We start from the raw sequence: 25,124 nt of genomic DNA, 5'->3' as shown, positions 1-25,124 counted from the left end.
TGCGCAGCTGCCGAAATGAGCTTGGTGCACCAGAAGTGGAACTGGTTGAGACCCAGGGGCTCTGACCAATCTCACCAAGAATGGTTGGACAGTGAGCTGGGGGGAAACCTCATCAAGAATGGTCAAGAGAGTGGGTACTGGGAAGTTTCACTGAGACTGGCCTGAGATGAAGCAGATCAACCAGCCCCACAATGAGATGAGGGCACCCCACCAAGATCGAAGGGGCAGCCACTGAGAGCAGGGAACGAGAGACCTTGCCACCAGATGAGGTGGGAGGAGACCCCTGAGCATGATGAAGTCAGCATAGGAGGATTGTTGCCTCAGCAAGGGGAGTAAGGATAGGAAGGGCAGGATAGTAGTAGGAGCCAGATAGAACAGGATGGACAGGGAGGCCATACCCTGTAAGGAAGGGGGGCCACAGTGAGGTAGACACCATGGCATGAAGATATATATACACCCCTCTGTCATAGTGAATGAGTGGATCCAGCATCCACTCTATTCTTAACTAAACTATACTCTACTGTAATGTATACTTAGTTGTTCCATCACATAGTGCAATCACAGGCCATTGCTACTAATCCAAGCAGGTGTGTTGTATCACCCCTCACTGACATCATCTGTAGGCAGTAGTTACTGTGGTCCAGATAACCATCTCTCCAAAGACAGTACTCATACTGCAGTCCAGGCTTCTCTCACTGATTCACCATCTGATCATTGACACCTCAAACACTTGTGTCAAGTCAATGGACTATCATCCTGTATACTAAGTGTTCTGCAACAAGCAGGAACCAACTGTGCTGCATTACCACTGAACTGAGTGTTCACAGCAGTTAGCCAAAACTCATCAAACAAACAATCCTTCAAGCAGTCTCAGTGAAAGTGGCCAACAGGTGCATACTCAAGAATGCTCACTGAAACTGGTTGAAATCAACCAAGCCAGTAGTTTTCGGGTTCCAGGCACATGACCGCTGACAGGCTGTTCCCACTTCATCCAAGTGGCAATTTGCACCCCCTTTCATCTTGCCCAACCTCCTGCTCTGAGCTCATCATTGAGTAGGCCCCCTGCTTTATTGGAGTGGTGGACCCAATGTCATCAACATCTGTCCTGTTGTGAGCTCTGTGAAATTGGCATCCTCTCACTGGTTTCTGCAAGATCTGTTATATGATCATGATACTACAGATTCAGCAGGCTTTGTTGTAAGATCCCACTTGTACCAATTTGGACAAAACCTGTTGTAGAGCCTCTCTACTACCAATCTCGATGAACTCTGTTGTAACCCCTCATTTTGCCCAATCCTGCGATTTCTGCACCTCTCCTCATATGACTTCTGTTCTTCCTGCTGTCAGAGGTCTCGCACCTGAAACCTGATATCTGTAATAGAACCGTGTAAGCGGTCGCGCGCCAGAGACTAGTTTTGGGTGTTATTCGATCAGTATAGATGGGATTGATTGAGTAAGATCTACTCAGTATGTTTCGACTAAATGTAACCAGACATCTCTGACTGGTAAGTCTCAGCTGACCACCTTGAACACTCCATTCAGAGGTTGCATGGCACATTCACTGTTCATTGCAGAGTGAGTGATACCCTCCCCTTACAGTACAAGTGTTTACAGTACTGTTGATAATGCTCTTGGATGTCATCTGGACCATGATATACTTATTGCCTACAGAGGACAGGAGTTACTGGACTGCAGGTGTGAGCCACTGCCTACAATAACTGACTGGACCACAGGTGTCGAGCAACACCGCCTACAGTAAGGGACTGGACCACAAGTGTTGAATAACACTGCCTACAGTTGAGAACTGGACTGCAAGTGTTTGGAGAACACCGCCTACAGTTGAAGGACTGGACCGCAAGTGTTTGGAGAACACCACCTACAGTTGATGCCTAACAGTGATACAACACACATGTTTGAGGGTCATTGCAAAAGCACTGCTATTGCAATGATATGTAACTAAGAGTCAAGTAAAGAGTAAAGTATAAAGTAAGTAAGTAGAGTGGATGAGGATCCACTCATATGCTATGGTGGAATGAGAGTATTTATGCATTTGATTGGTGTCACCCACAACACCTATCCTGTTCCTCTTGAGGGGCCTTCATCCCCTGTTCAACACTGTCTCTCCTGCTGGCATCAATCCCATTGATGCTGCACCCCTACTGTCTGCACAGCATAATGGTTATGCAACACTGCCCTTTCACCTTCATGCTCCCTTTTCACTTGATGATGTGTGATGACCCCTTCGACACAGCTCCTCCTCTTCATTTAACCAATCCATTCACTGCTCCTTCTCTCTTCACCAGTGACCACCTTCCTGACCTTATCTTGTGAATCCCCTTAGCCACTTGTTGGACCTCATGACCAAACCCCTTGGTCATGTGGTTGCCCCCTGTGCTTGGTCCTGTGTGGCTATATGCACACACCCCTCGAGCAGTAACTGTCCACATGATGCTGAGGTCAGTCCCCTGCTCCTGCATGTGGTTATCTCCATATGCTTCTCCTTCTAATGCTGGTACCTTCCTTCCTGAATCTCCTGATACTTGCTCATGTCAGCCAACTTGCTGAGGCATGCTGATCTGGCTGATCCCAATTGATCCTTGTGAGATTAACCTGGAACCCAGAGTTCAGTTGATCTCATAAATAATATGTGCTACCAGCCTGATTAACTTTGTTGATTCCCAATGATTTGGCACCAATCAATTTGGTGCACCCTTCATATGTTGATCCATTGACCCTGTGACATTACCATGAATGCCATTGGTCAATTTGGCACACCCTTCATACGTTGATCCATTGACCCTGTAACAAACCGCGTCTATTACAGGTCCTGTCGAAATATGTGGTAGAGTGCTGTGTATTATTATTCTTATCGAGATATGTCGTAGAAAAGACTCTATGACTTTTCTCGCTCGAATATGTAGTAGTATGTTTGCTATTGCAGTCTTCGGCTGACCACTGTGGACACTCCATCCAGGGGTAGCTTGGTGTCAGAGGTCATGCACCCAAAACCTGATATCTGTAATAGAAACGTGTCTATTACAAATCCTGTTGAGATATGCAACAATGCTAGAGGTATTACAATTATTGTCAAGATATGTAGTAGAGATGTCTCTATTACTTTTCTTGCCTGAAGATGCAGTAATGGTTTTGCTATTGCAGGTTTCAACTAACTGCTGTGGACACTCCATCCAGAGGTAGCTTGGCATGATCAATAACTTGAATGTATTGCAAGACACCAAGGTTTGGTGTGATTGAGATAGTTGATGTCATTGACATGAGTGTCCAGTGTGTTGACTGAATGCTTGAGGTGATCCCTGGACCATAGCAGACAACTGCCTTCAGTTCTATCTTTATCCAGACTGCTGGTTTGCTATGAACTGCCTTTGGACATCAAGGAGCAGTGATATGACACATGTGCTATGATGGAAGCAATCTACTTGATTGCGACTTTGTTGACTGTAACTAATGTATACTTAAGTGAAGTGATAACTAGTTGTGTATGGTGTAGAGTGGATGCCAGATCCACTCAACAGCTGTGACGAGGAGTGATGCTATATAACCATTCTTGCAGTGTCACCTGCAATTCTGCCTTTGCTTGGGCACACCTCTCCAACACTGCCCCTCCTCCTCATCCTTCCCATCCCCTCTGTCCATCCTGCACTGCTGCTCGTCAGCACCATGTCTCTTGCTACTTGTGGGTGGACAGTCCTCTCATCACTTCATCATCGACAGGGGTCGTTCCCACCTCATCTGAGCCATAATTCGCACCCCCTTTCATTCCCCTCCTATAGTCAGTGCCCATCTGCTTGCACTGACTTCATCATCGCACCAGTCCCCTTCTTCATCCAGTGGCTACTTCTCCCTTGTTGGTTGTCCTCCCTGTCCTATCAGTGATAGAGGCTTCTCTTGAACCGATTCCTGTGAGATCTTCTGTAGTGAGCATGATACTACTATTCCTGCTGAACTCTGTAGTAACAAACTCATTCCTGCTGATCCCAACAAGTTATGCCATAGGTTCGTTTCTACTACCAATCTCAGTGAACTCTTCCTTAAGCTCTTGTTTAGCCCGATCCTGCGATCTCTGCGCTCCTCTTCATATGACTTCAACTTCTCCTGCTCTCTGCGCATCCGACTCCTATGACACTTGGCACGATCAATAACTATAGGAACTTTGTACTGACACCAAGGTCTGGTGTGAGTGTGCTTGTTGGTGGCGCCAATATGAGTGTCCAGTGTGTCGACTGAGTGCTTGAGGTGATCCCCAGACCGCAGTGGATGACTGCCTTTGGTTCTATGATCACGAGCCAGGCCACAGGTTGCTATGAACTGCCTTCAGTGTTGATCATTATTGAGACCACAGTTAATACCACCTTTGGATGTCAGTGAGCAGTGATACAACACACATGCTACAAGGGAAGCAATCTATTATGATTGCAACTTGCTGATGGAAACTAAGTATACTTATGCTGAAGTGATAACTAGTTATGTATGGTGTAGAGTGGATGGGGATCCACTCACTTGTTATGACAAGGAGCATGGTTATATACCATTCTTGTAGTGTCACCTGCAACACTGCTCCTGTTCCGGGATGCCTCCTCAACCTTGCTCCTCCTCCTTGTCCCTCCTATCAACTCCATCCACCTTGCGATGCTGCTTGTTGGCACCACTTCCATTGTCTCCTGTGGATGGATGGTCCTCTCGCTGCCTCATCATTGACAGGGGCCAGTCCCACTTCATCTGGGTGGCAACTCACACCCCTTCATCACCCTCCTGTTGTTGGCACCCACCTGCTGGCACCAACTTCATTGTCATGCAAGGCCCCTACTTCGTCCAGTGGTGACCTCTCCCTTGTTTGGTATCCTCCTCTCACTGTATTGGTGATAGAGGCACCACTCAAACCGATTCTCATGAGGTCTGTTGTACAAGCATGGTATTACCATCCCCACTGAGTTCTGTAGTAATGACCTTGTTCCTACTGATCCTGATGGGTTCATCATCTGCACCATCTCCATGAGCCAACCATGCTCTTCAGTTTGCATGTGCTCTTGTCTCTGGCTTTCTTCCCTGACAAATTGAATGCAGTTTTTCTCCTCAACCTTGATTCTTGCCTGAAGTGTGTCTTGGGTGCAGGCCTGCACAATTTCAGACAGCTTTTCTTGCTTGCTCTTGGAAGGAGAGGGTTGAGACTTTTTGAATGTTGTACCTGTGGCTGGAGATCAGAAAACAGAGCCACCATCACCATTGTCCACTTCAGCAGCCCCAAAAGCGGTGCTGGCTGAGTGCTGGGGGGTTGGGGGGTCTGTAGGGGGTGGGGCCAATTGAAGTCAGGTTGGATGAGGAAGAGAAGGGAAAGCGGGATGAAGATGAAGCAGCAGCTGTGGTGGCTGCTGTCAGGGGTCTCGCGCCTAAAACCTGATATCTGTAATAGTAATGCATCTATTACAAATCCTGTTGAGATATGTGATAACATGTTGTGTATTATTATTTCTATTGAGGTATGTCATAGAGAAGCCTCTATGACTTTTCTTGCCCAAAGATGTAGTTGTGTGTTTGCTATTGCAGGTTTTGACTGACCACTGTGGACACTCTGTCCAGAGGTAGCTTGGCATGATCAATAATGTTGGTTATAGTGTGACTTCACCAAGGTCTGGTGTGAGTGTTATGATTGGCAGCACTGACACAAGTGTCCAGTGTGTTGACTGAATGCTTGAGGTGATCCCCAGACTGCAGTGGATGACTGCCTTTGGTTCTATCTTTATTTGGACTGCTGGTTTGCTGTGAACTGCCTTTGGATGTCAGTGAGCAGTGATACAACACACATGCTACAATGGAAGCAATCTACTTGATTGCGACTATGCTGACTGAAAACTAATATATACTTATGCTAAAGTGATAACTAGTTTATATGGTGTAGAGTGGATGGGGATCCACTCAACTACTACGATGAGGAGCAAGTGTGATTATATAGATGTCTTTGCAGTGTTGCTGGCAATTCTGCTCTTATCCTACATGGTCTCCTTCTACACTGCTCCTCCTCCTCTTGGCTCCTCCCAACAGGCCTGCTGGCCTTATGATGCCACTCACCAGCATGGCTCCCCTTGTTTCCTGTGGATGGCAGGCCCTCATCAGCTTCATAATTGACAGGGGCCATTCCTTCTTCATCTGGGTGGTGATGCACACTCCTACTCATCTCACCCACCTGTCTGTCTTAAGTTCATTGTCTGGTTGGGCCCCTTCTTCATCCAGTGGTGACCTCTCTTTGTTTGTTGTTGCCTTCTTGCCCTATTGGCAATAGAGGCCTCTCTCAAACTGATTCCTGTGAGGTCTGTCATACTTAGCATGGTATTATGATTCCCACTGAACTCTGTAGTAATGACCTTGTTCCTACTGATCTGGACAAGTTATGCCATAGAGTTGTTTCTACTATGGATCTCAGTGGACTCTGCCTTAAGCTCTCACTTAGCCAGATTCCACAATTTCTGTGCTCCTCTTCATATGACTTCAACCCTTCTTGCCTCTTGTGCATCCGGTCCCATGACAGCTGCCACAGAAGAAGCGGAAGGTGAGATAACTCTTGCTCCAATGGGATTATTTTGTGACTCCTCAAGAATGGATTTCATGCTGGGAATGTTGTGTCACTGAGGGTAGAGAACATTGCTGACACCATCCATGTTCACATTGGCATCAACCAAGTTATTCTGAGAGGAGGCAGGGGGGGGGGGGGGGGGGGGGGGGCATCATATGGGTGACCAGTGAGAAGAACAACTGGACCAGTCTGTGTGCAGTTGGTCATCATCTTGTGCCAGTGCTTGAACCAAGGGCAGCTTTGAGCAATCAATTTGCTTGTAGCATAGTCCTGCAAGTTGATAAAGAAAGCATAGACAGAAATATAAAGTATAAGAACTTTGGTACACTTAACAAGAATTGACTAAGTTGTACTTACAGAGCTGTTGTGATCCATGTCTTGAAGAAGTACTCCAGCACCAGTCTGCTGCAAGATGATCTTCTTGATGTTGTTGTATTGTTCAGTGAGCCAGTGAATCTTAGTCTTTACTCAACCAGCACCACCAACAGTAGACTCATCTGGGAACAGTTCCTGCCATATCTGACTGCAGATAACCTCTTTATTTGTCTTCAGACCCTCTTCCTGTTCTGCAGTCAAATGTTTAGCATCAATGGGGGTGTTGACGACATCTGTTAGTGGTGATACAACACACATGCATAGATTAGTTGCAATGCCCTACAATTGCAACTGAGACGATACTTTTAATAGAGAGACTGATAAGCTATACTGAGCATATGGCGAAACAAGTAAAGTATTAGATAGAGTGGATGAGGATCCACTCATCTACTATGACAAAGAGAATGTATGTACTTGGAGCTGCGCTGTGACTGCTTTTGGGTTGGAATTAATTGAAGATTGCAAGTAAAACGCCGCCAATCAGAGCTACTAGCAAGCTCAACTTCATGGGTGTATAACTTCTTGAAAAATGCTTATTATTTCTATTTGTGAGTGCTACAACATGAGTGTGTATATATACTTGGTCATCATCCTTAACACCTGCTATGTCGTAATGAACTCTTCTTTCATATGACCCCTGTGTTGTCACTTTCTGGTCATTGCCTCTCCCTGAGTGTTATGGTTGTATTGTTTATACATCCCACATGCACATCAATGCATGTCGATATGCAACTCTGACTCACTATTATCTTGCTTGAACTCTGTGGACCCCATAGTTCATGTTAGGATGCCAATGCATCTTCAACTCCCTCCCTCAACAGCATCATCAACCCTATCAGCCATGTGATCTGAGATGTGGCCAGACCTTTTAACAGTTTCATGAGGATATCTGTGACATTGTCTGCTGTCCCAACAAAATCGATTTTGACTTCTCCCTCCTGAATGTGATCTCTGACAAAATGATATCTTGTGTAGATATGCTTCAATTTCCAATGCTTGGTGGGGTCTTTGCTTACCTGGATACATCCTTGGCTGTCTGTCCATAGTGTTGGTGGCTGAGCCTCAATTCCCAGGTCCCTGAGGAGGTATGAGAAGAAGAGGGCCTCTCTCATTGCTTCTGAGGCAGCTACAAACTTGGCTTCTACTGCTGACAGTGCTACACACTTTTGAACATGTGACCTCCAACTAACCAGGCATCCATATATATATATGTTACTCCCCCTGATGTGCTCCTTCATCCATTCATTGGGTCCAATGCCCAATTTGCATCAGTATATGTGACAATATGTTGTCCCAAATGTTTGTTCATTCTGTCTCCAAAAACTAGCTTGTACTCGCTGGTTTGATTGAGGTACTTTACCAAGTGTAGTGCTGCCTTCCATGCATTGCTTGTTGGGCTTGACATGTATCTTGCTAGTGCTCCTATGGTAAATGATGTGTCAGGCCATGCAGTGTTGGACACCCATAAAAGTTGTCCAACCAGTTTTTGGTACTGCTTTGCCACTAATGGGTTGCACTTGTTGCCACCTGTAATACCTGTTAGGCTCTGCATTGGTATCCATGACTTCTGATCAGTTGTTTGTAGCCATTTTCTCACCATAGCCTTAATATAAGCCATTAAGTCGAGTGTCATCCTCTTTTGTACCCTGTCTCAGTCTATGCTTATACCTAGGAACTCCTTCACAGGTCCTTTATCCTCCATTCCCCATTTTGCCATTATCTCATTTTTAGTGCAATCTACTTCTGTATGACTGGGTGACACTATGAGCATGTCATCCACATATGCTGTGATGATTGTCATGCTATTGCCTGTTCCTCTTGAGTATAAGCATGGGGTGCTTGGCATGCAGTAGAAACCTATTCTTCATAGGTATGAGTCTAGCTCTACATTCCATTCTCTACCTGATTGTTTTAAACCATATAGTCCTTTCACTAGTTTTAGAGCCTTTCCAGAGGGAACCTTCATCCCAAGCAGTGGTTTTAAGAAAATGTCATGATGCAGTGTTGAGTTCAGGTATGCCTGCTTAACATCGACACAATCAACTTCCCAGTCTCATATGGTTGCCATAGCCAAAACTCCTCGAATTGACTGGATAGGTGCCACAGGAGCAAAAACCTCTGTATAGTCAATACCCTCTCTTTGAGTGAAGCCCCATGCCACTAACCTTGCTTTGAACTTGGTTGGAATTAAGTTTGCATCCATCTTGATCTTTAACACCCAACACATGTCAATGGTAGTCATGCCCTTTGGGAGATTGGCAACTTCCCATGTGCCCATGGCTTTAAGTCTGTCCAGCTCCTTATGCATCACTTCCTCCCAGTGTTTCTTATCTTCTCTGGATAGTGCCTCACTAATGGTTGGATCCATGTTCTTCCTTTTGTTGTCGCTGATTGCCATAAATCCAGAAAGTTTATCATCATTCCATCTATTGGCAATGGTGTTGTGTTCAATCATTTCCTTGGCAACTCCATTTGAGATCTGTTCCTGGTCCATTTCATTGATGTTCTCCATGTCCATGTATTCCTGCAATGGTTCCTTTTCCCTCTCATCAAAAAGATTCTCATCTGTGTATCTTAGATCATCGAAGTCTTCCTCGTTTGCTAATGCTGGTGGTGACTGTGCAGTCACTGGTCACCACTCTGTCCTGTCAGACCAGCACTTGGTCTCCATGAACCTTGCTGAATTACTCCAGAATATGTTTGGGCTGTAGTCTGGGCTGTAGAAGAGCCAACCTCTCCTCTCTAAACTATATCCTAGGAATATGGATGCTATGGCCCATTGGTCAAGCTTCTTATTATCTCTTTTAGCTTTAGGAATGTTTACCCATGATAAACATCTGAACACACATAGAAGTTTCATAAGCCATTTTGGCAATCTTCCAAACATAGCCTGATATGGGAGATCACCATCTACACTCGGGGTGAGATTCATCTTGAATGCCACAGCCCATATTGCATATGGCCAAAACCTTTTCAGCAATTGTCTCTGCATGAGTAGAGCCCACATTCTCTCACCTAAACTCCTATTCATCCTTTCAACATGTCCATTCTGTCTGCTATCATAACCTACTGTCATTTGCCACTCACTACCTTTGTCATGTGCCCATTCATGGGCATCATTACTCCTCCATTCAGTACCTTGATCAGACCATATTGCTTTTAGGCTCTTTCCTGTCTGTGTTTCAAGGTATGCTACTATTGATTTTAGCTCCTTAAAAGCATGGCTCTTCCATAGTAGAGGTTGTATGTATATGTACTTGCTGTAATCATCAACCAACACCAGAGTGCACATATGCTCTGTGTCATGGGCCTGGGTGCGCAGAACGAGGAAAGACCGAAGTTCATATGAAGGTAGCACAGGAATCGTGGAATTGGGTAGATTGGAGGAGCTGTGACAAAGTTCACTGAGATCGGTAGTAGAATCAGCTCTATGGCAGATCACAGCAAAATCGGCACAAGCATCATTGATATTACAAATCCCACCAGAATCTGCAGCAAGCAAGATCATGTGGCAGATTCCATGGAGATCGGTAGTAAGGATGTCCATATGATGATTCACACGTGAGAGGGACCAAGCTCAGCGACACACGGTCAGTTACCACTCAGGGGCCCACAGGACAGGAGTAGAAGAGAACTGTTGCCAGTCAAAGGAAGGAGATCTGTGTATAGGACACTGGCAAAAGGGACATGAAGAGGAGGAGCAGTGTCGATGAAGTCGACACAGCTCAGGAAAGACAGGAGGGACAAGGCTTGATATGGAGGAGGTACCTCCTTGGAGATCCCTGTGCAGTACTCGATGAGGAGGGTACCCTCTGGAGAGAGGGAGCAGGAGCAGTGTTGCTGGCGACACTGCGAAGAGGTATATAGTCCTACCTCCTCATCACAAATGGTCGAGTGGATCCTTATCCACTCTACACTCATCAAACAAACTAGTATTACTTCAAGCAATAAGTATCATTAGTTCACAGTCAGTATAGAAGTAATCAACAGATTGCTCCTCATCAAAGCATGTGTGTTGTATCACCATTTCCTGACATCCGAAGGCGGTTTGTAGCAACCAGCAGTCTGGATAACAATAGAACTGAAGGCAGATGTCCACTGCAGCCTGGGGATCACTTCAAGCATTAGCCGACACACTGGACACTCGTGTCGGCATCATCAACCCATACTCACACCAGACCATTGGTGTCAACATCAAGCTCACTTAGAGTCATATCATAGTCTGATCGTGCCAAGCTACCTCTGGACGGAGTGTCCACAGCAGTTAGTCGAAATCTATCATAATGATAACACAACTACAGATTCCAACGAGAAAGGTGACAGAGAAGGCTCTGTTGCATATTTCACTAGGAATCGAAATACCATTAGCGCTGTCGCATAACTCGACAGAATCGGTGATAGTATCAATACTACCACAGATCTCAGGTTTCAGGTGCACGACCGCTGACACTCTGTTGCATGCAATGAATCAACTATCAAGTCGATATGGATGAGATCAAGTGGAGAACGAGACCTCTCTCTGCCACCCTGGCCCATCCGAGCTGCTGTACTTTTGGATCAGATGCATTGCTCACATGTCAAAGTGGCATTTGGGTTCAGGCTTACTGGGTGATCGCCTTTTAGGTGATTAATGATGGCTCTTGTTTTGTCTCAGCCTGGATGCCCTAGATGCTCATGCCATAATTGTTGTTCAGATATCTGGGGTTTGTTCTCAATATGCTCAAAATCATCATCAACACCTTCAAATAATGATGTTGATGTGATCATTGCATTTTCCTGCCATGTATTGCCTCAGAACTCCAGAAGTCCTTGCTCGCGATTCTTGATCATTTTGAGTAACATGCTGTTTGCTAGATATATTTGTCCTCTGGTTGAGTCTAATGTCACTCATGCTCCTTCATCTGTCAGGGAATTTGTTGACAATAAGTTAACATTGAGATGCTGGACATACAATACATTTTGAAGAAAGATATCTCCAGTGTTTGTTGATATACTAGCATCTCCTATAGCAGTGGCTTCTAGAACCTCACTTCCAGTGGTGAGTATGCGCTTTCAGCAGGTTTTTGGACCAATGAGCATGCTATAGTCATTTACCATGTGGTAGCTGGTGCCTGAGTCTAAGATCCAATGAGAGGTCTCCTTTGAATCTATGGGCCTCTGCCAGCTAGGTGTGAAGGAACACCAGACTTCCTATTTGGGCCTGGCAAGAGGAGAATTCTCTGGTATAGTCACCGATGCATCACATTGACTGATCCCATGTCCAGGCCTCTTGCAGATCCAACATTGTGTCAGGGGTCGCGCGCCTGAAACCTGAGATCAGTAGTAGTATCAGTACTATCACCGATTCTGTCGAGTTATGCGACCGCACTAATGGTATTACAATTCCTAGTGAAATATGTGACAGAACCATCTCTGCTGCTTTTCTCATTGGAATCTGTAGTTGTATTGATGTTATGACAGATTTTGACTGACCACTGTGGACACTCCATCCAGAGGTAGCTCAGCATGATCAAATTACATTACGACTCTAAGTGAACTTGATGTTGACACCAATGATCTGGTGTGAATATGGATTGATGATGCTGACACGAGTGTCCAGTGTGTCAACTAATGCTTGAAGTGATCCCTAGGCCGCAGTGGACATCTGCCTTCGGTTCTATGATTATCTGGACCACTGGTTTGCTACGAACTGCCTTCAGATGTCAGGAAATGGTGATACAACACACATGCTTTGATGAGGAGCAATCTGTTGATTACTTCTATACTGACTGTGAACTAATGATACTTATTGCTTGAAGTAATACTAGTTTGTTTGATGAGTGTAGAGTGGATAAGGATCCACTCGACCATTTGTGATGAGGAGGTAGGACTATATACCTCTTCGCAGTGTCACCAGCAACACTGCTCCTGCTCCCTCTCTCCAGAGGGTACCCTCCTCATCGAGTACTGCACAGGGATCTCCAAGGAGGTACCTCCTCCATATCAAGCCTTGTCCCTCCTGTCTTTCCTGAGCTGTGTCGACTTCATCGACACTGCTCCTCCTCTTCATATCCCTTTCGCCAGTGTCCTATACACAGATCTCCTTCCTTTGACTGGCGATGGTTCTCTTCTACTCCTGTCCTGTGGGCCCCTGAGTGGTAACTGACTGCATGTCACTGAGCTTGGTCCCTCTCGCATGTGACTCATCATATGGACATCCTTACTACTGATCTCCATGGAATCTGCCACATGATCTCGCTTGCTGCAGATTCTGGTGGGGTCCATGATATTGACGATGCTCATGCCAATTTCGCTGTGGTCTGCCATAGAGCTGATTCTACTGCTGATCTTGGTGAACTCTGTTGCAGCTCCTATGATCTACCCAATTCCACGATTCCTGCGCTACCTTCATATGAACTTCGGTCTTTCCTCGTTCTGCGCACCCAGGCCCATAACACATTGGAGCCTTCGGGGTCTTGTGGCGACCTTGGTGCTGGTGCTGTTGGTGTCCTTTTCATCCTTCTCATCCTTTCTGGGAGGTTCGTCCTGGTCTTCACTGCTGGCAACTCTGGCACTGGCTTGTCAGGGATCAACCCTCAGTGTGGGGTTGTTCTCGATTGCTGATTGCTGGATGGATAGGGCAGTGGCAAGGGTGCTAAAACTGAGCTGGCTCACAGTGGCGATGGTCTCTTTGTACATTGGGTGTTGGATAGTACACTTTTGTAGATTAGAAAATAGATTGTCATTGGCAAATGGCTTTCCCAGTAAGCTACTCTCCATTTGGATGGTCCTTATTTCTTGGATGAGCTTTCATGCATCTGAATTGTACATCCTGAGCTCTCCTAGCTGAGTGATTAGTGCAATGCGACAAGATATGGCAGTAGCCTCATTGGTGAGTCCATTTTCAATCTTCTTCCATACATTATGGAACATATGGTGCTCCCTGATGATGTCAAGGATCAAGTAATTGATATTGAACTCTCTGGTGGTGTCAATGGTATTGTGTAGTGCATCTGTTAAGGCATCATCAAATGTTTAGTTCCACTTCGGATGTTTCTTGTTGCACACTCCATCGAGGTGCTTCATAGCATAGGGAACACATCATAGGAAAGACTTGATATGGGCATTCCAACTATAATAGTTGTGCGATGTGAGTTTTGGGACAGGCTCAAGTAGTTTTGCTAGGGTACAAAAATTGTATTGTTTTCCATTGTTGTTGTGATCCGAGTCAGAGTCAGTTTCTTCCTCAGCATCATTGTCAATTGCCTCGGTGTCTGACTCATTGGTGGCCTCATTGTCAACAGCTCGTGGTTGCATTATCTTTCCCTTTCTTCCTCCTTTTGCCTTGCTTGTGACAGCTTGAGCTTTGGCCTCTTGTACCATGTTGTTGATGATCCTGGTTGGCTTAGTCAGTAGAGCTTCAGACTCTTAATCAATTGAAGATTGCAAGTAAAATGCCACCAATCAGAGCTACTAGCAAGCTCAACTTCATGGGTGTATAACTTCTTGAAAAATGCTTATTATTTCTATTTGTGAGTGCTACAACATGAGTGTGTATATATACTTGATCATCATCCTTAACACCTGCTATGTCATAATGAACTCTTCTTTCATATGGCCCCTGTGTTGTCACTTTCTGGTTGTTGCCTCTCCCTGAGTGTTATGGTTGTATTGTTTATACATCCCACATGCACGTCGATGCATGTCGATATGCAACTCTGACTCACTATTATCTTGCTTGAACTCCGTGGACCCTGTAGTTCATGTTAGGATGCCGACGCATCTTCAACTGAATTTCTGGTTCGCTGCACAAGGCAGTCACTTTTTCCACTTTATTGGTTGCTCCACTCGGCCGGCCGGTTGCCGGGCCCTTGGTTGTCATTGTTCCCATGATTCTCTTTGGCATCTTCTTTGATCACCTCTTCAGCTCAGCTCAATTACAACACCGAGTTCTAGAAGTTCGCTTGGCTCCGTCGTATCGAAGCGATTGCTTGTCAAATGAACAAGCACATCACAAAAAGTGTCAGTTCAAAATCCGACGCCAAGATGTCTCTGGAATTTTTCAATCGGCTAAATCAGGGGCCGAGATCTCAAGGGATCTCGATAACAGAATGACGAAGAGTATCGACGGATCAACGCAGCCGTTCCGCTTCTTTCTCAGATCAACTCAGCGGGCGAAAATTGCGGATCACCAAAGCTGCACACACACAAGCCTCTTGTAACTTAACCGTCAGGGTTGGAAATTTCATTCGGCAGCCCTGACCCTGAGACTTGTGCCTGCTGAAGAAAACGATCCGACGAGGCACGAAAGGTGACGTAAGTCGATATAGCGAGAGATCGATCAGATCGGGTAGAACAGATCCAACGATGAATCAGGCAAAGACGATCTGATCATAGATCGTCTGGAACCGATGTAACAAGGATCGGGGACAACTGAGCCCCACTCGTTGTCATAGCTTGTCATTAAGTAGGATACTCCCACTCATGGGATGTGCCGGTACTTTGTATATAGATCAAACGGGAAGCTCTAGGCTCTTGCCACACCCTTCACTTAGGTCAATATAGTATAGTGTTTTAGCTCAAATAGCGTGAACATTGTGCTTAGATTGACATCGCCCGATAAACGTCGACAAAGAGCCAAATTCTTCAACAGTGCCGAGCACAACTTCGGCATACTTCATCACTCTGCGACATAGCGAGCCGTCTCCTTCTTCTGCACCTTTCCGACGTCGACATTGCTTAAAAGGTCACGAACTAACTTCCTCCCGTGCCGCTTCATCTTCACATGTTACATTGTCTTTTGACAGTCATCGACTCAGCCTCGATAACGTAAAGCCCTTTGCTGTCTGGTTTGAAGGCGACGAGCTTTCATACGGTATGCCATCATGAGTACTTTGTCACATCCCAACTCTGGCTCAGCACGGAAACAGGAGCGTACTCCGCTACTCAACGGCCATTTGGCAGCCTCGGCAGCCCGATACGATTCTTTGGCAGACAGCTCTGCTGCTGATAACCCCAATCGCTTGATCACCAAAGGCACTGGCCGGCCTTCAACACAGACGAGGGTAGGTCAGAGCTCGTCTGAGCTCATCGTCAGAGTGCAAGCCGTATGCCCAAACATCCACTGCCCGTCCTGCATCTCTCATCTCTCAGAGCTCGTATCGACACTTGTCCTCGACCCGTCTTGTCATGCTCGAATCGCCAACGTGAACACATCTTTCATTGATCGCAGCGTCAATTTGGACCTCCTGACCTCGCCCGTCGCCGCATCATCCACATCAATAGGCGGTCAGAACCCGAAACGAGCCGCCTCGAAGCTGCTCACTCGCCTCTTGAAGGAACTCGCATCCCTCCTTGCTGAAGATGGCTTCCCAGTCGACCACTTGCGATCTAAGCTCGTCTCATCTACTCAGGCCGCTCGTAGCTACAAAGATGCTTTCAATCTGGTTATGGACAACGCTGACCTCTATGACACAGATTCCACGACTGAGCTTGCACACAGCTTGCCGAGTGACACCCGTCCCAGTACAAGTGACGGTGCATTCAAGTCGAGCTCTGTGCTCGGAACCTTTCCTGCTTCGCTTGGCTCGACACTTCGATCCGCGTGGTCACACTCTACAAGATCTCAACATGACTCGGCGCGCGTGTCGCAGGATCGCTGGCGCAAACATCTTGAGATCTGCGAGGCGTGTCGGGACGGTGTCGCAGGTGATGTTCATAGGCATGCCCCGCTTTTTCAGGGAAACAGCGCAGGTCTTAGACAATATCGCACAAGCGACGATACCAAGCATGATCCTAGCGATGATGCCAACCGAAGAGTATTGGCGACCCTATCGGTTGCGGGCATGACCTGCTCATCCTGTGCACAATCCATCACCAAGGCGGTCCAATCCGACACTTCAATAATAATCGACTCGATCGGCGTCAACGTCATGTCCGCCTCAGCTACGGTGATCACACATCCATCAGCGGTGTCAAAGGTCGCTGAGACCATCGATGATGCGGGCTTTGAAGCACAAGTCATCAAAGTCGAGCCAGTCCCCCAACCTCGGCGTCAACACGATGCTGGTGATGCCTCGAAGTGGACCGCTAAGCTGTCAGTCCAGGGCATGACTTGTGCCAGCTGCGTACAGAGCATCATATCCACTCTCGACGCATTCTCTCAGGAGACCAACCCAAAGAATGCAGTCAAGATCGTCAAATCCTCGATCAACCTAATGGGCAAGTCGGCCGAAGTCAAGCTCTCGGTAGACCCGATGCAAATGGTTGGAAGAGCCGAGGTGGAGAACAGGCTCAAAGGGATCACAGGCGAGATCGAAGACATCGGCTTTGATGCCGAACTGCTTACCTTGCAGCAGAACCAGAGCAAAACCGCCGCCTCAAGCGACACAGAGGATGGATCGCTACAAAGGTCGGTTCGTATCAGAGTGGATGGCATGTTCTGCCGGAACTGTGTTGCAAAGGTGCGCGAGTACTTTGTCAGAAAGCAGAACGAATGTGCATCCGACATCGATGTCAACAGCGATGACCTTGAAGAATTCACTCTCTCCAAACCCTTGCTCAGCTTCAGCTACACGTCAGGGCCCGACTCCGGCATCCGTTTGCGGGATGTACTTGCCAACGTTAATCAGCTCGACCCCACCTTCACAGCTCACTATGCTCCACCTGCTTCTCTCGCCTCTCGCTCTGCCGTTCTGGCACGCAAAGAGCTTCGCGATCTCTTGCTGCGCCTCACTACTGCAGCCCTGTTCGCTCTCCCTTCCCTCATAATCTCCATGATTGCGCCCATACTATCGCCAAGCCATCCACTGCGTCGCTATCTGTCGGGGTACGTAGTCGGATCTGTGACAAAGGGCCAAGTGGCCATGTGGCTGATCTCTACCTCCGTGCAGTTCGGTGTCGGCTCGATCTTCTTCAAGAAGGCATGGCGCAGCTTGTCGTCTGTCTGGAAGAAAGGCCGTTCATGGTCTGATCGACTGCTGCACTTTGGCAACATGGACGTTCTTGTCGCACTTGGAACCCTGGTGGCCTACACCTCATCGCTAGCTTTCCTCACTCTCGATGCTTTCCGTGATCCCAACGGTCGTTCCATGCAGAGCGAGATGGGGATGACTTACTTCGAAGTCTCTGTCTTTCTCGTCTTTTTCATCCTCCTCGGTCGCGCACTTGAGTTCACCAGCAAGAAGAAGACAGGCGACGCCGTGGCTGATCTGGGCAAGATGAAGCCGTCCTCCGCCTATCTCGTGCTCGATCCGTGCAATCCTGCTCAAAGCAAGACTGAGGTCGTCGATGTAGACATGCTCGAGATCGGCGATATCGTGCTGGTACCATACGGATCTTCTCCACCTTTGGACGGCACTTCCGCTGGCACTTCGATGGGCAAAGAAGACGCTGAAGGTCTCTTCGACGAAAGTAGTCTGTCGGGCGAAGCCCGACCCGTCACTAAGAAAGTTGACGACCTCGTCTTTGCAGGGACGATCAACGTCTCACCCACTGCTGTCTTCACTCGCGTCGGTGCCCTTCCAGGCTCCTGCATGATCGATGAGATCCTCGACGTCGTTCAAGAATCGGCAGGGAAGAAAGCCAGCATTGCCCAGCTTGCGGATACGATCACGGGCGTCTTCGTGCCTGTGATCGTCTACATTTCTCTGCTGGTCTTCGTCCTTTGGACGCTGCTGCTTTACTCAGATGCGCTGTCAGAAGCATGGCAAGCGAGTCATGTGCCTCATTACGGCGAGCCTGGGGATAAATTCTTGTGGGCGCTGCAATTCGGTATCTCGTGCTTGCTTGTCGCATGCCCATGTGGTATTGGTCTGGCTGCACCGACCTCACAGTTGGCTGGAATCGGGCTTGCTTCGAAGCACGGCATATTGGTTAATGGCGGAGGCGAAGCGTTCCGAGCGGCAAGTGCAGCAGCTAGCGGCAGCGCAGATCTCGTCGTTGTATTCGACAAGACCGGGACTATCACGAAGGGCGAGGCTGTCAAAGTCACTTCGCATCGCTTTGCTCCCGCATTTGACGAGTCATCTAGCTCTGAAAGGAATGAGAGGGTGCTGGATCAGGACACGCTACTACGATGTGTCAACCTTGTCGAGCAATCTAGTACCCACCCTTACGCAAAAGCACTGCGTGGCTTCACTGCTGAACATCTCGGCCAATCCGATCCCGCTGGCAATACTTTCTCATCGCTACCGAAGCTCGTCGAAGTTAGCGAGGTGGCCGGCAAAGGTGTTCGAGCGACATTCGAGTCTGTCAGCAAGGATTCCTTCCTCCTACTGATCGGGAACAAGCGACTGATGGAAGAGATGGACGGTGCGTACTCTCGGATGGACCGCTCGATCAAGCAAGCCGAGCAAGAATGGTGGAATGCAGCCAACAGCGTCATCTACGTCGGCATCCAATCCTCCACTTTCCCCGAGGGCAAAATCAGCGTCGCCATGGCGATCAGCGACGTCATCCGACCCGAAGCCTCCTGGGTGATCCAGCACCTCAAGCAACGCTTCAACGCCGAGATATGGGTGGTGAGCGGCGACAACGAAGCCACAGCCCGCGGAGTTGCTTCTCAAGTCGGCATCCCTCCCTCACAAGTCATTGCTGGCGTCCTACCTGTGCAGAAGAAAGAATGGGTGGAAAGACTGCAACTGCCTCCCTCCGAACGCGAGATCGAACACCCTTCATCCTCCAAACATCGCCCCTTCCTCCAATCCTGGTTCTCACTGAACCAATCTTCACCCTCTCAGCGTTTAGTCTGCTTCGTAGGTGACGGCATCAACGATTCCCCCGCACTCACCTCCGCATCACTCGGCATAGCTCTCGGATCGGGCAGTTCCATCGCTCACTCGTCATCCGATTTCATCCTTCTTCGACGCCACTCACCCCTCCTCTCTCTACCTCTGCTTCTTACACTCTCCCAAGCAACCTATCGCAAGATCTGGAGCAACTTCGCGTGGGCTTTCATCTTCAACCTCTGTCTCATCCCTGTTGCAGCAGGTGCACTGGTCGGGGTGGGGGTGGAAGTCGGACCGGTGCTAAGTGGGTTAGCGATGGCTTTTAGCTCGACTAGCGTCGTCTTGAATAGTTTGACTTTGCGCTGGTGGAGGCCGGAAAGGGACGTGAGGAGGATGATTGAGATCAGTGACGAGGAGGATTAGATTACGATCTGCACGTCAATTCATTACTCTACCTCCACAAACAGCCCTGTAGGATAGTGATAAGAATGCTAATGCGAATGTGATTGCAAACATGACTGCTCTCCAACATGACTGAAGAACTTGAAGGTGCTCAACGAGGCAACCCACCAGATAACTGACTATAGCTTCCTCCCGTACCACCATTGACCCTTCCCATGACACCAGTCGCGACCTCTCTGAGCTTCAACTTGGTCTTTTCCACTCCACCTAACTTCCAAACTCCCACTGCAGCCATAACGCCAGCTAGGATGAGAAGAAGGAGGAAGAACGAGCTACCGTTATTACCTTCTTCTGCTTTGTTCGAACCACCGGAAGAAGAGGAGGATGAGGAGAGGAGAGGAGTTGGTGTTGCAACAGCTGGTGCTGCTGGAGCGAGAGCTTTGGCTGCGGCTGGAGAAGCAGCCTATGACGAGCAAGGGGTGGCAGACACAGACGAAGAAGAGAGGGGGAGAGAAAAAGATGTTCTATTTCAATATTGCTGTTCTCTTTTTGACAAAGCAAAGAGATTCCCATTCCCCTTCGCAAACGAGCGCAAGTGGCGCCACCCTACATCATCCCACCAGCAAGTCTAGATACACGCAGTAGGAGAGTGAGAAAAGGGCGCACCTTGACATCGCGAGTAGGCCAGGCATGGATCCAGAAGTATTGCGATCCTTGAATCAAGGTAAGGTCGGGCTAAGGGGAGGGGGTTGGTTCAGAGTTCGTCCTTCACCTTTTCGCCATCGTCCGCGGGCAATTCACCCGAATCTTTAACGATAACGTCATGGACAGGCTTGTCGCCGTAACCTTTAGGAACGTTTTCGATGTACTTGACGATATCCATTCCTTCCAGAACTCGACCGAAGACTGCAAGCCACGCAGGAACATCAATGTTCATCAGTAATCAAATCTCCCTCTTATCCTGTAGGTGCAAGGATGGGTTACTTACCAACATGTCTATCATCCAACCAGCTCGTCTTTACGGTGCAGATAAAGAATTGCGCACCGTTGGTGTTGGGACCAGCGTTGGCCATCGAGAGCACACCAGGACCAGTGTGCTTGAGGTTGAAGTTCTCATCGTCGAACTTCCCACCGTAGATCGAGTAACCACCACGACCGTCACCGCGCTCGAAATCACCACCTTGGATCATGAAGTTGCTGATGACTCGATGGAATTTGGAGCCCTTATAACCGAAGCCTTTCTCGCCGGTAGCGAGAGCGCGGAAATTCTCAGCAGTGCGAGGGACGTCTTTGCCGTATAGACCTAGAGTGATACGTCCAACATCTTTGGAGTCGTGAGAAATGTCAAAGTAGACTTTGTTGGTTACAACAGGGTCGGAGGTGGAAGCGGAGGAAAGGGTGGAGAAGATGGCAAAGAGGACGATAAGGAGGGTGGTGAGTGTGGTTGCTGAGAGAATGGATTTCATCTTGAACGAAAGATCTGCCGTAAGAAGGCAGTGAGGGGATGAAGGGGATTATGGTGTTGAGATGAAGATGGGACGGAAGCAGGATCTTGAAGAAGTCGTCCCCGGGCGGTGAGGTGGCACCCTGGCGACCGTGCGCCGAGCAGCGGCAGCGTTTGGACGGAGAGAGCTTAAACCGAGCGCCTTCCAGCGCGCGTGACTGATTTCTTCCTGCCTTCTCTTGACGTATTTTCTCGCCCGGTAGCAGACTGCAATCTCTCTCTCACCGCTTCCCTGCTTCATGGCGTCCTCATGGATCATCACTATCACTCAGTTGACGGTTCACACCGGACTATTATCGCAGAAAGCTTGTATAGAGGGCAAGATTGAACAGAGTTATTGAATGCTACTAGGTGTGCTTTCTGAGAGCGGTCAAAGCTGCCATTACTCTTCCCTGGGCAACTCCGATTCCTCATCGCTGCTCCCGCTCTCATAGATCCCCCTATCCTCATCCACTTCGTTCCCCTCATCCTCTTCATCACCAAAATCCTGACTTCTATCATCCCAACTATGTCTGCTGTTCCCATGCCAAGTCCTCAGTCTCTGATGAATGGGAGACGAGCCAAAACTGTGTCTGTGCATGCTCTCCCTTCCTCCGTTCCTCCTTACACCTTCCGACTGCACGGCAGCAGACAAGAACGGAAGCTGAGTCTGAACATCTCGTTTCTCTCCATCAGCTTCTTCTTCTGCCTCCTCCTCCTCAACCTCACCATCATGGCTATGAGAGCGGTCGAGCCACTCGCGAACAGCTCTACCGGCTTGTTCAGGTTCGTAACCCTCTCCTCTTACGCCCGATCGAGGGCTTTGATTGTCAATGAGATACCTCGAGTAGGTAGGGTATGGCTTGGGTCTCGACTGCGAATCTTTGGAAGGAGGTGGAACGTCGTCGGGGTGTCCAACACTGTTCGGTGTTCCAACAGCCGAGTCTACTAAGCCATTCCTCAATGCCGAACCGGCAACTTTTGTCAACCCAGCAATCTCTTTGCTGGTGAAGAAGTCGTCGTTGTCCGTATCGCTTGGCAGCGAGCTTGCACTACTCGGTCCGCCAAGTGCTCGGATCTGACTTTCGCCACTCGTCCTCGAGGCGCCATCCACAGTAGACATACGCTGGACCGAGCTTTTACCAACACCACCATTGGCGGCTTGTGCAGCACGCCTACAAGCCTTCCTCCCCTGCTCAATCGCTCTCTCCAACCTTACCCTATTCTCAATCATATGCAGTTTGGGGAAAGTAACGCTCTTACCCACGCTCATCATTCTCGTCAGCTCCTTCCGATCCGGATCTGACAGAATCCTAACCCAATCCCAAACCCTAGTCTTGGGCAAGATCGTAACTGCTCCTCCAAATCGCTGCAGGAATACACTAGACCAGTCCTGCCCGAGGATTGCAGGAAGCAAATCGAGATCTCGGAGGATCTTGAAGTTCATCGAGAGGTTGAGCTTTAGAATCCTCTCGGCAGCCGAGAGGACGAAACCACCACGCCAACCTTTGCCCTTCCTGTGCGCGGTGGGTCGACCAGGGGAGCCCTTGGATCCGAAATGGAAAAGATGCACATGAGGATTGACCTGACTAACGATGGGATAGTTGACGTTGAAGAGCGAGTGTAGTTCCTGTAGTGGAATATCTACGCGTAGACTTCCGTCTTTGAAGCGATGACCCCAGTTCCAAGGAACGATTTCGTTTGTTCCTTTGCGCTTTTGCATCAAGCATACCGGATTGAGGATGCCTGGTACCGCAGCAGACGCGAGGAGACTGGACCAAATAACGCAATCGGGTGCAGTGACATAGTTGAGCAACTTGACCGGAGAGTGTCTGTCCGCAGGAATGACCGAAATGCAGAGAACCTTGCCCGTGCGCTGGTAAGCCTCTTTGAAAGTCATACTTCCCATAGTGAAGAAGCTGGCTTTTTCAGCCCATTTGACCGTGTCGAATCTTGCACCCGTCGTCCAAGCCCTCCTCGCCCAGACAGAGAAAGGCTCCTCGCAAGCAGTGATGCGATCAGCAAGTGCGGGCACCAACATTTGCCTCAGCTCCTGATCTGTTCTTGTACATGTCAATGCTGCAATTAGCCCACCAGCCGAAGTCCCTGTCACCACCTTGGGCAACAAATTCGCATCCAACAACGCTCTGACCACTCCAATATGGTAATACCCAAAACTGGCGCCTCCCGACAAACACAAGGCACTCCTCCCCAAATTCTTACTTACCGCCCTATAAAATGCCCGCTTCGTCTCTAACGAAACCTTATCCGTCGTCTCGATATACGCCAATGCCGTTTCAATCTCTGCCAGATAACTCTCGACTAGATACTTGGTGCCCAAATACGTCTCTGAGTACAATCTGAAGTTTTCGGTCCCTGCAAAGTTGTTCCTCAAACATAGATCCAATACACCCAGTAAGTTCTCCGCATCGTCTTTCTCCCTAAAGTTCCTCAAACTCGACTTGACTTTCTTAACCAAGATCCAATCATAAAACCCGCTTCCGTCTTCAGTCTTCCATTTCTCATAGCCAAGGAAATCGTCCTGTGCAAGCGCAGCTTCTTTCCAATCCGCGTAATTGGAGGCCGAACGCATCTGTTTACGCAGTTGCCCCTTTTTCCCACGCCATGCAATGGAATATTCGATAATATTCACCAACTGCCTCACCATCACGTATAGCAAGAACTCCAAACTGATGAACAAGAAGATGACCAGCAAGAGCGGCCATCGGAGAGTGTGGAAAACGAAACCTTCTCTTGTACCTGAGTCGACGATGGTCTTCTTCTTGCGGGAAACTTTTTCGTTGATCGGTGCAAAGTCGGACGCTGCTGCGATTCTGCCTACTTTGCGAGGGTTGGACGCACGGGTGCCAGAAGGTGTTGCCATAGCGGGAGATTTAGGTTCTGTCCAGGACGTTGCCGGTGCAACAGCGGCAGAGGCTTGACCGATTTCGGTGGGCGTTTTGGCCGCATTCCCGTACCCGAACACATTCCACGAAGAGGAGCCGGTGATTTGGTTTGACGGGGCAGGATTGTATTCTTGCTGACCTAAGTCTGTGGCGAGGGCTTCGCGGAAAGCATCGATGTGGTCAGGGTCGACATAGTCTTCTGTTAGGAGCGGATCGAGTTCTTCTTCAGGGGTGCGGGGGAAGAGGGTGGGTGAGAGAAGGTTGCCCAAACTACGCCGACGCTTGGAGGCGGTCTTGACGCTGGAGGAGGAGGTGTTGGTGGTGGTGGTGGTGGTGGTGGGTTCGGGTTGCAAGCTGCGCGATCTTGATATAGATGAGGAGCCTGGCGACTGCTTCGACTTAGACGCGGATGGTTGAGAAGCGACCGCTTCGGTGATAGGGTTGTCGGAAGTGGAGACCGAGGCCGGATTTGGCTGCTGCCGACGCTTGAAGAGGGATGTCATGGTGGTAGTGGTGGCGATGATTGCCGCTCGAAGCAGAGTTGATGGTTGTATGCGGTTCGAACTTTGTTAAGGACGAGGTTGCGCACGGGTCTAGTTTGCCGTGCGGAGAGCCGTAAGAAGTGACAGCATTCCGAGCTGGATGGTGGTGTTAGGTACGGCTGC

At 48.5% G+C, this 25,124-nt stretch overlaps 4 protein-coding genes across 4 annotated transcripts; 2 read left to right on the top strand and 2 right to left on the bottom strand.

The window, feature by feature from the left end:
* Window positions 1–15,825: 15,825 nt before the first annotated feature.
* On the top strand, window positions 15,826–20,091 carry UHO2_02099 (uncharacterized protein; the record flags this gene model as incomplete). Its single annotated transcript, XM_041559536.1, has 1 exon — window positions 15,826–20,091. The coding sequence occupies one exon, from the start codon at window positions 15,826–15,828 to the stop codon at window positions 20,089–20,091; it is 4,266 nt and encodes a 1,421-aa protein (XP_041415470.1).
* A 194-nt stretch (window positions 20,092–20,285) lies between these two features.
* On the top strand, window positions 20,286–20,702 carry UHO2_02098 (uncharacterized protein; the record flags this gene model as incomplete). The annotated part of the gene is made up of 1 exon (XM_041559535.1): window positions 20,286–20,702. One exon carries the CDS (start codon window positions 20,286–20,288, stop codon window positions 20,700–20,702), a length of 417 nt encoding a protein of 138 aa, XP_041415469.1.
* Window positions 20,703–20,824: 122 nt separating this feature from the next.
* On the bottom strand, window positions 20,825–21,536 carry UHO2_02097 (putative cyclophilin b; the record flags this gene model as incomplete). The annotated part of the gene is made up of 2 exons (XM_041559534.1): window positions 20,825–20,976; window positions 21,059–21,536. 2 exons carry the CDS (start codon window positions 21,534–21,536, stop codon window positions 20,825–20,827), a joined length of 630 nt encoding a protein of 209 aa, XP_041415468.1.
* Window positions 21,537–21,956: 420 nt separating this feature from the next.
* On the bottom strand, window positions 21,957–24,962 carry UHO2_02096 (uncharacterized protein; the record flags this gene model as incomplete). Its single annotated transcript, XM_041559533.1, has 1 exon — window positions 21,957–24,962. One exon carries the CDS (start codon window positions 24,960–24,962, stop codon window positions 21,957–21,959), a length of 3,006 nt encoding a protein of 1,001 aa, XP_041415467.1.
* Window positions 24,963–25,124: the final 162 nt, after the last annotated feature.

This window comes from Ustilago hordei (assembly GCF_900519145.1).
Source record: "Ustilago hordei strain Uho2 genome assembly, contig: UHO2_contig_03, whole genome shotgun sequence".
Taxonomy (NCBI): Eukaryota; Fungi; Basidiomycota; class Ustilaginomycetes; order Ustilaginales; family Ustilaginaceae; genus Ustilago; species Ustilago hordei.
The sequence above is the reverse complement of the archived record's forward strand: the minus strand, read 5'-3'. Positions and strand labels throughout refer to the sequence as shown.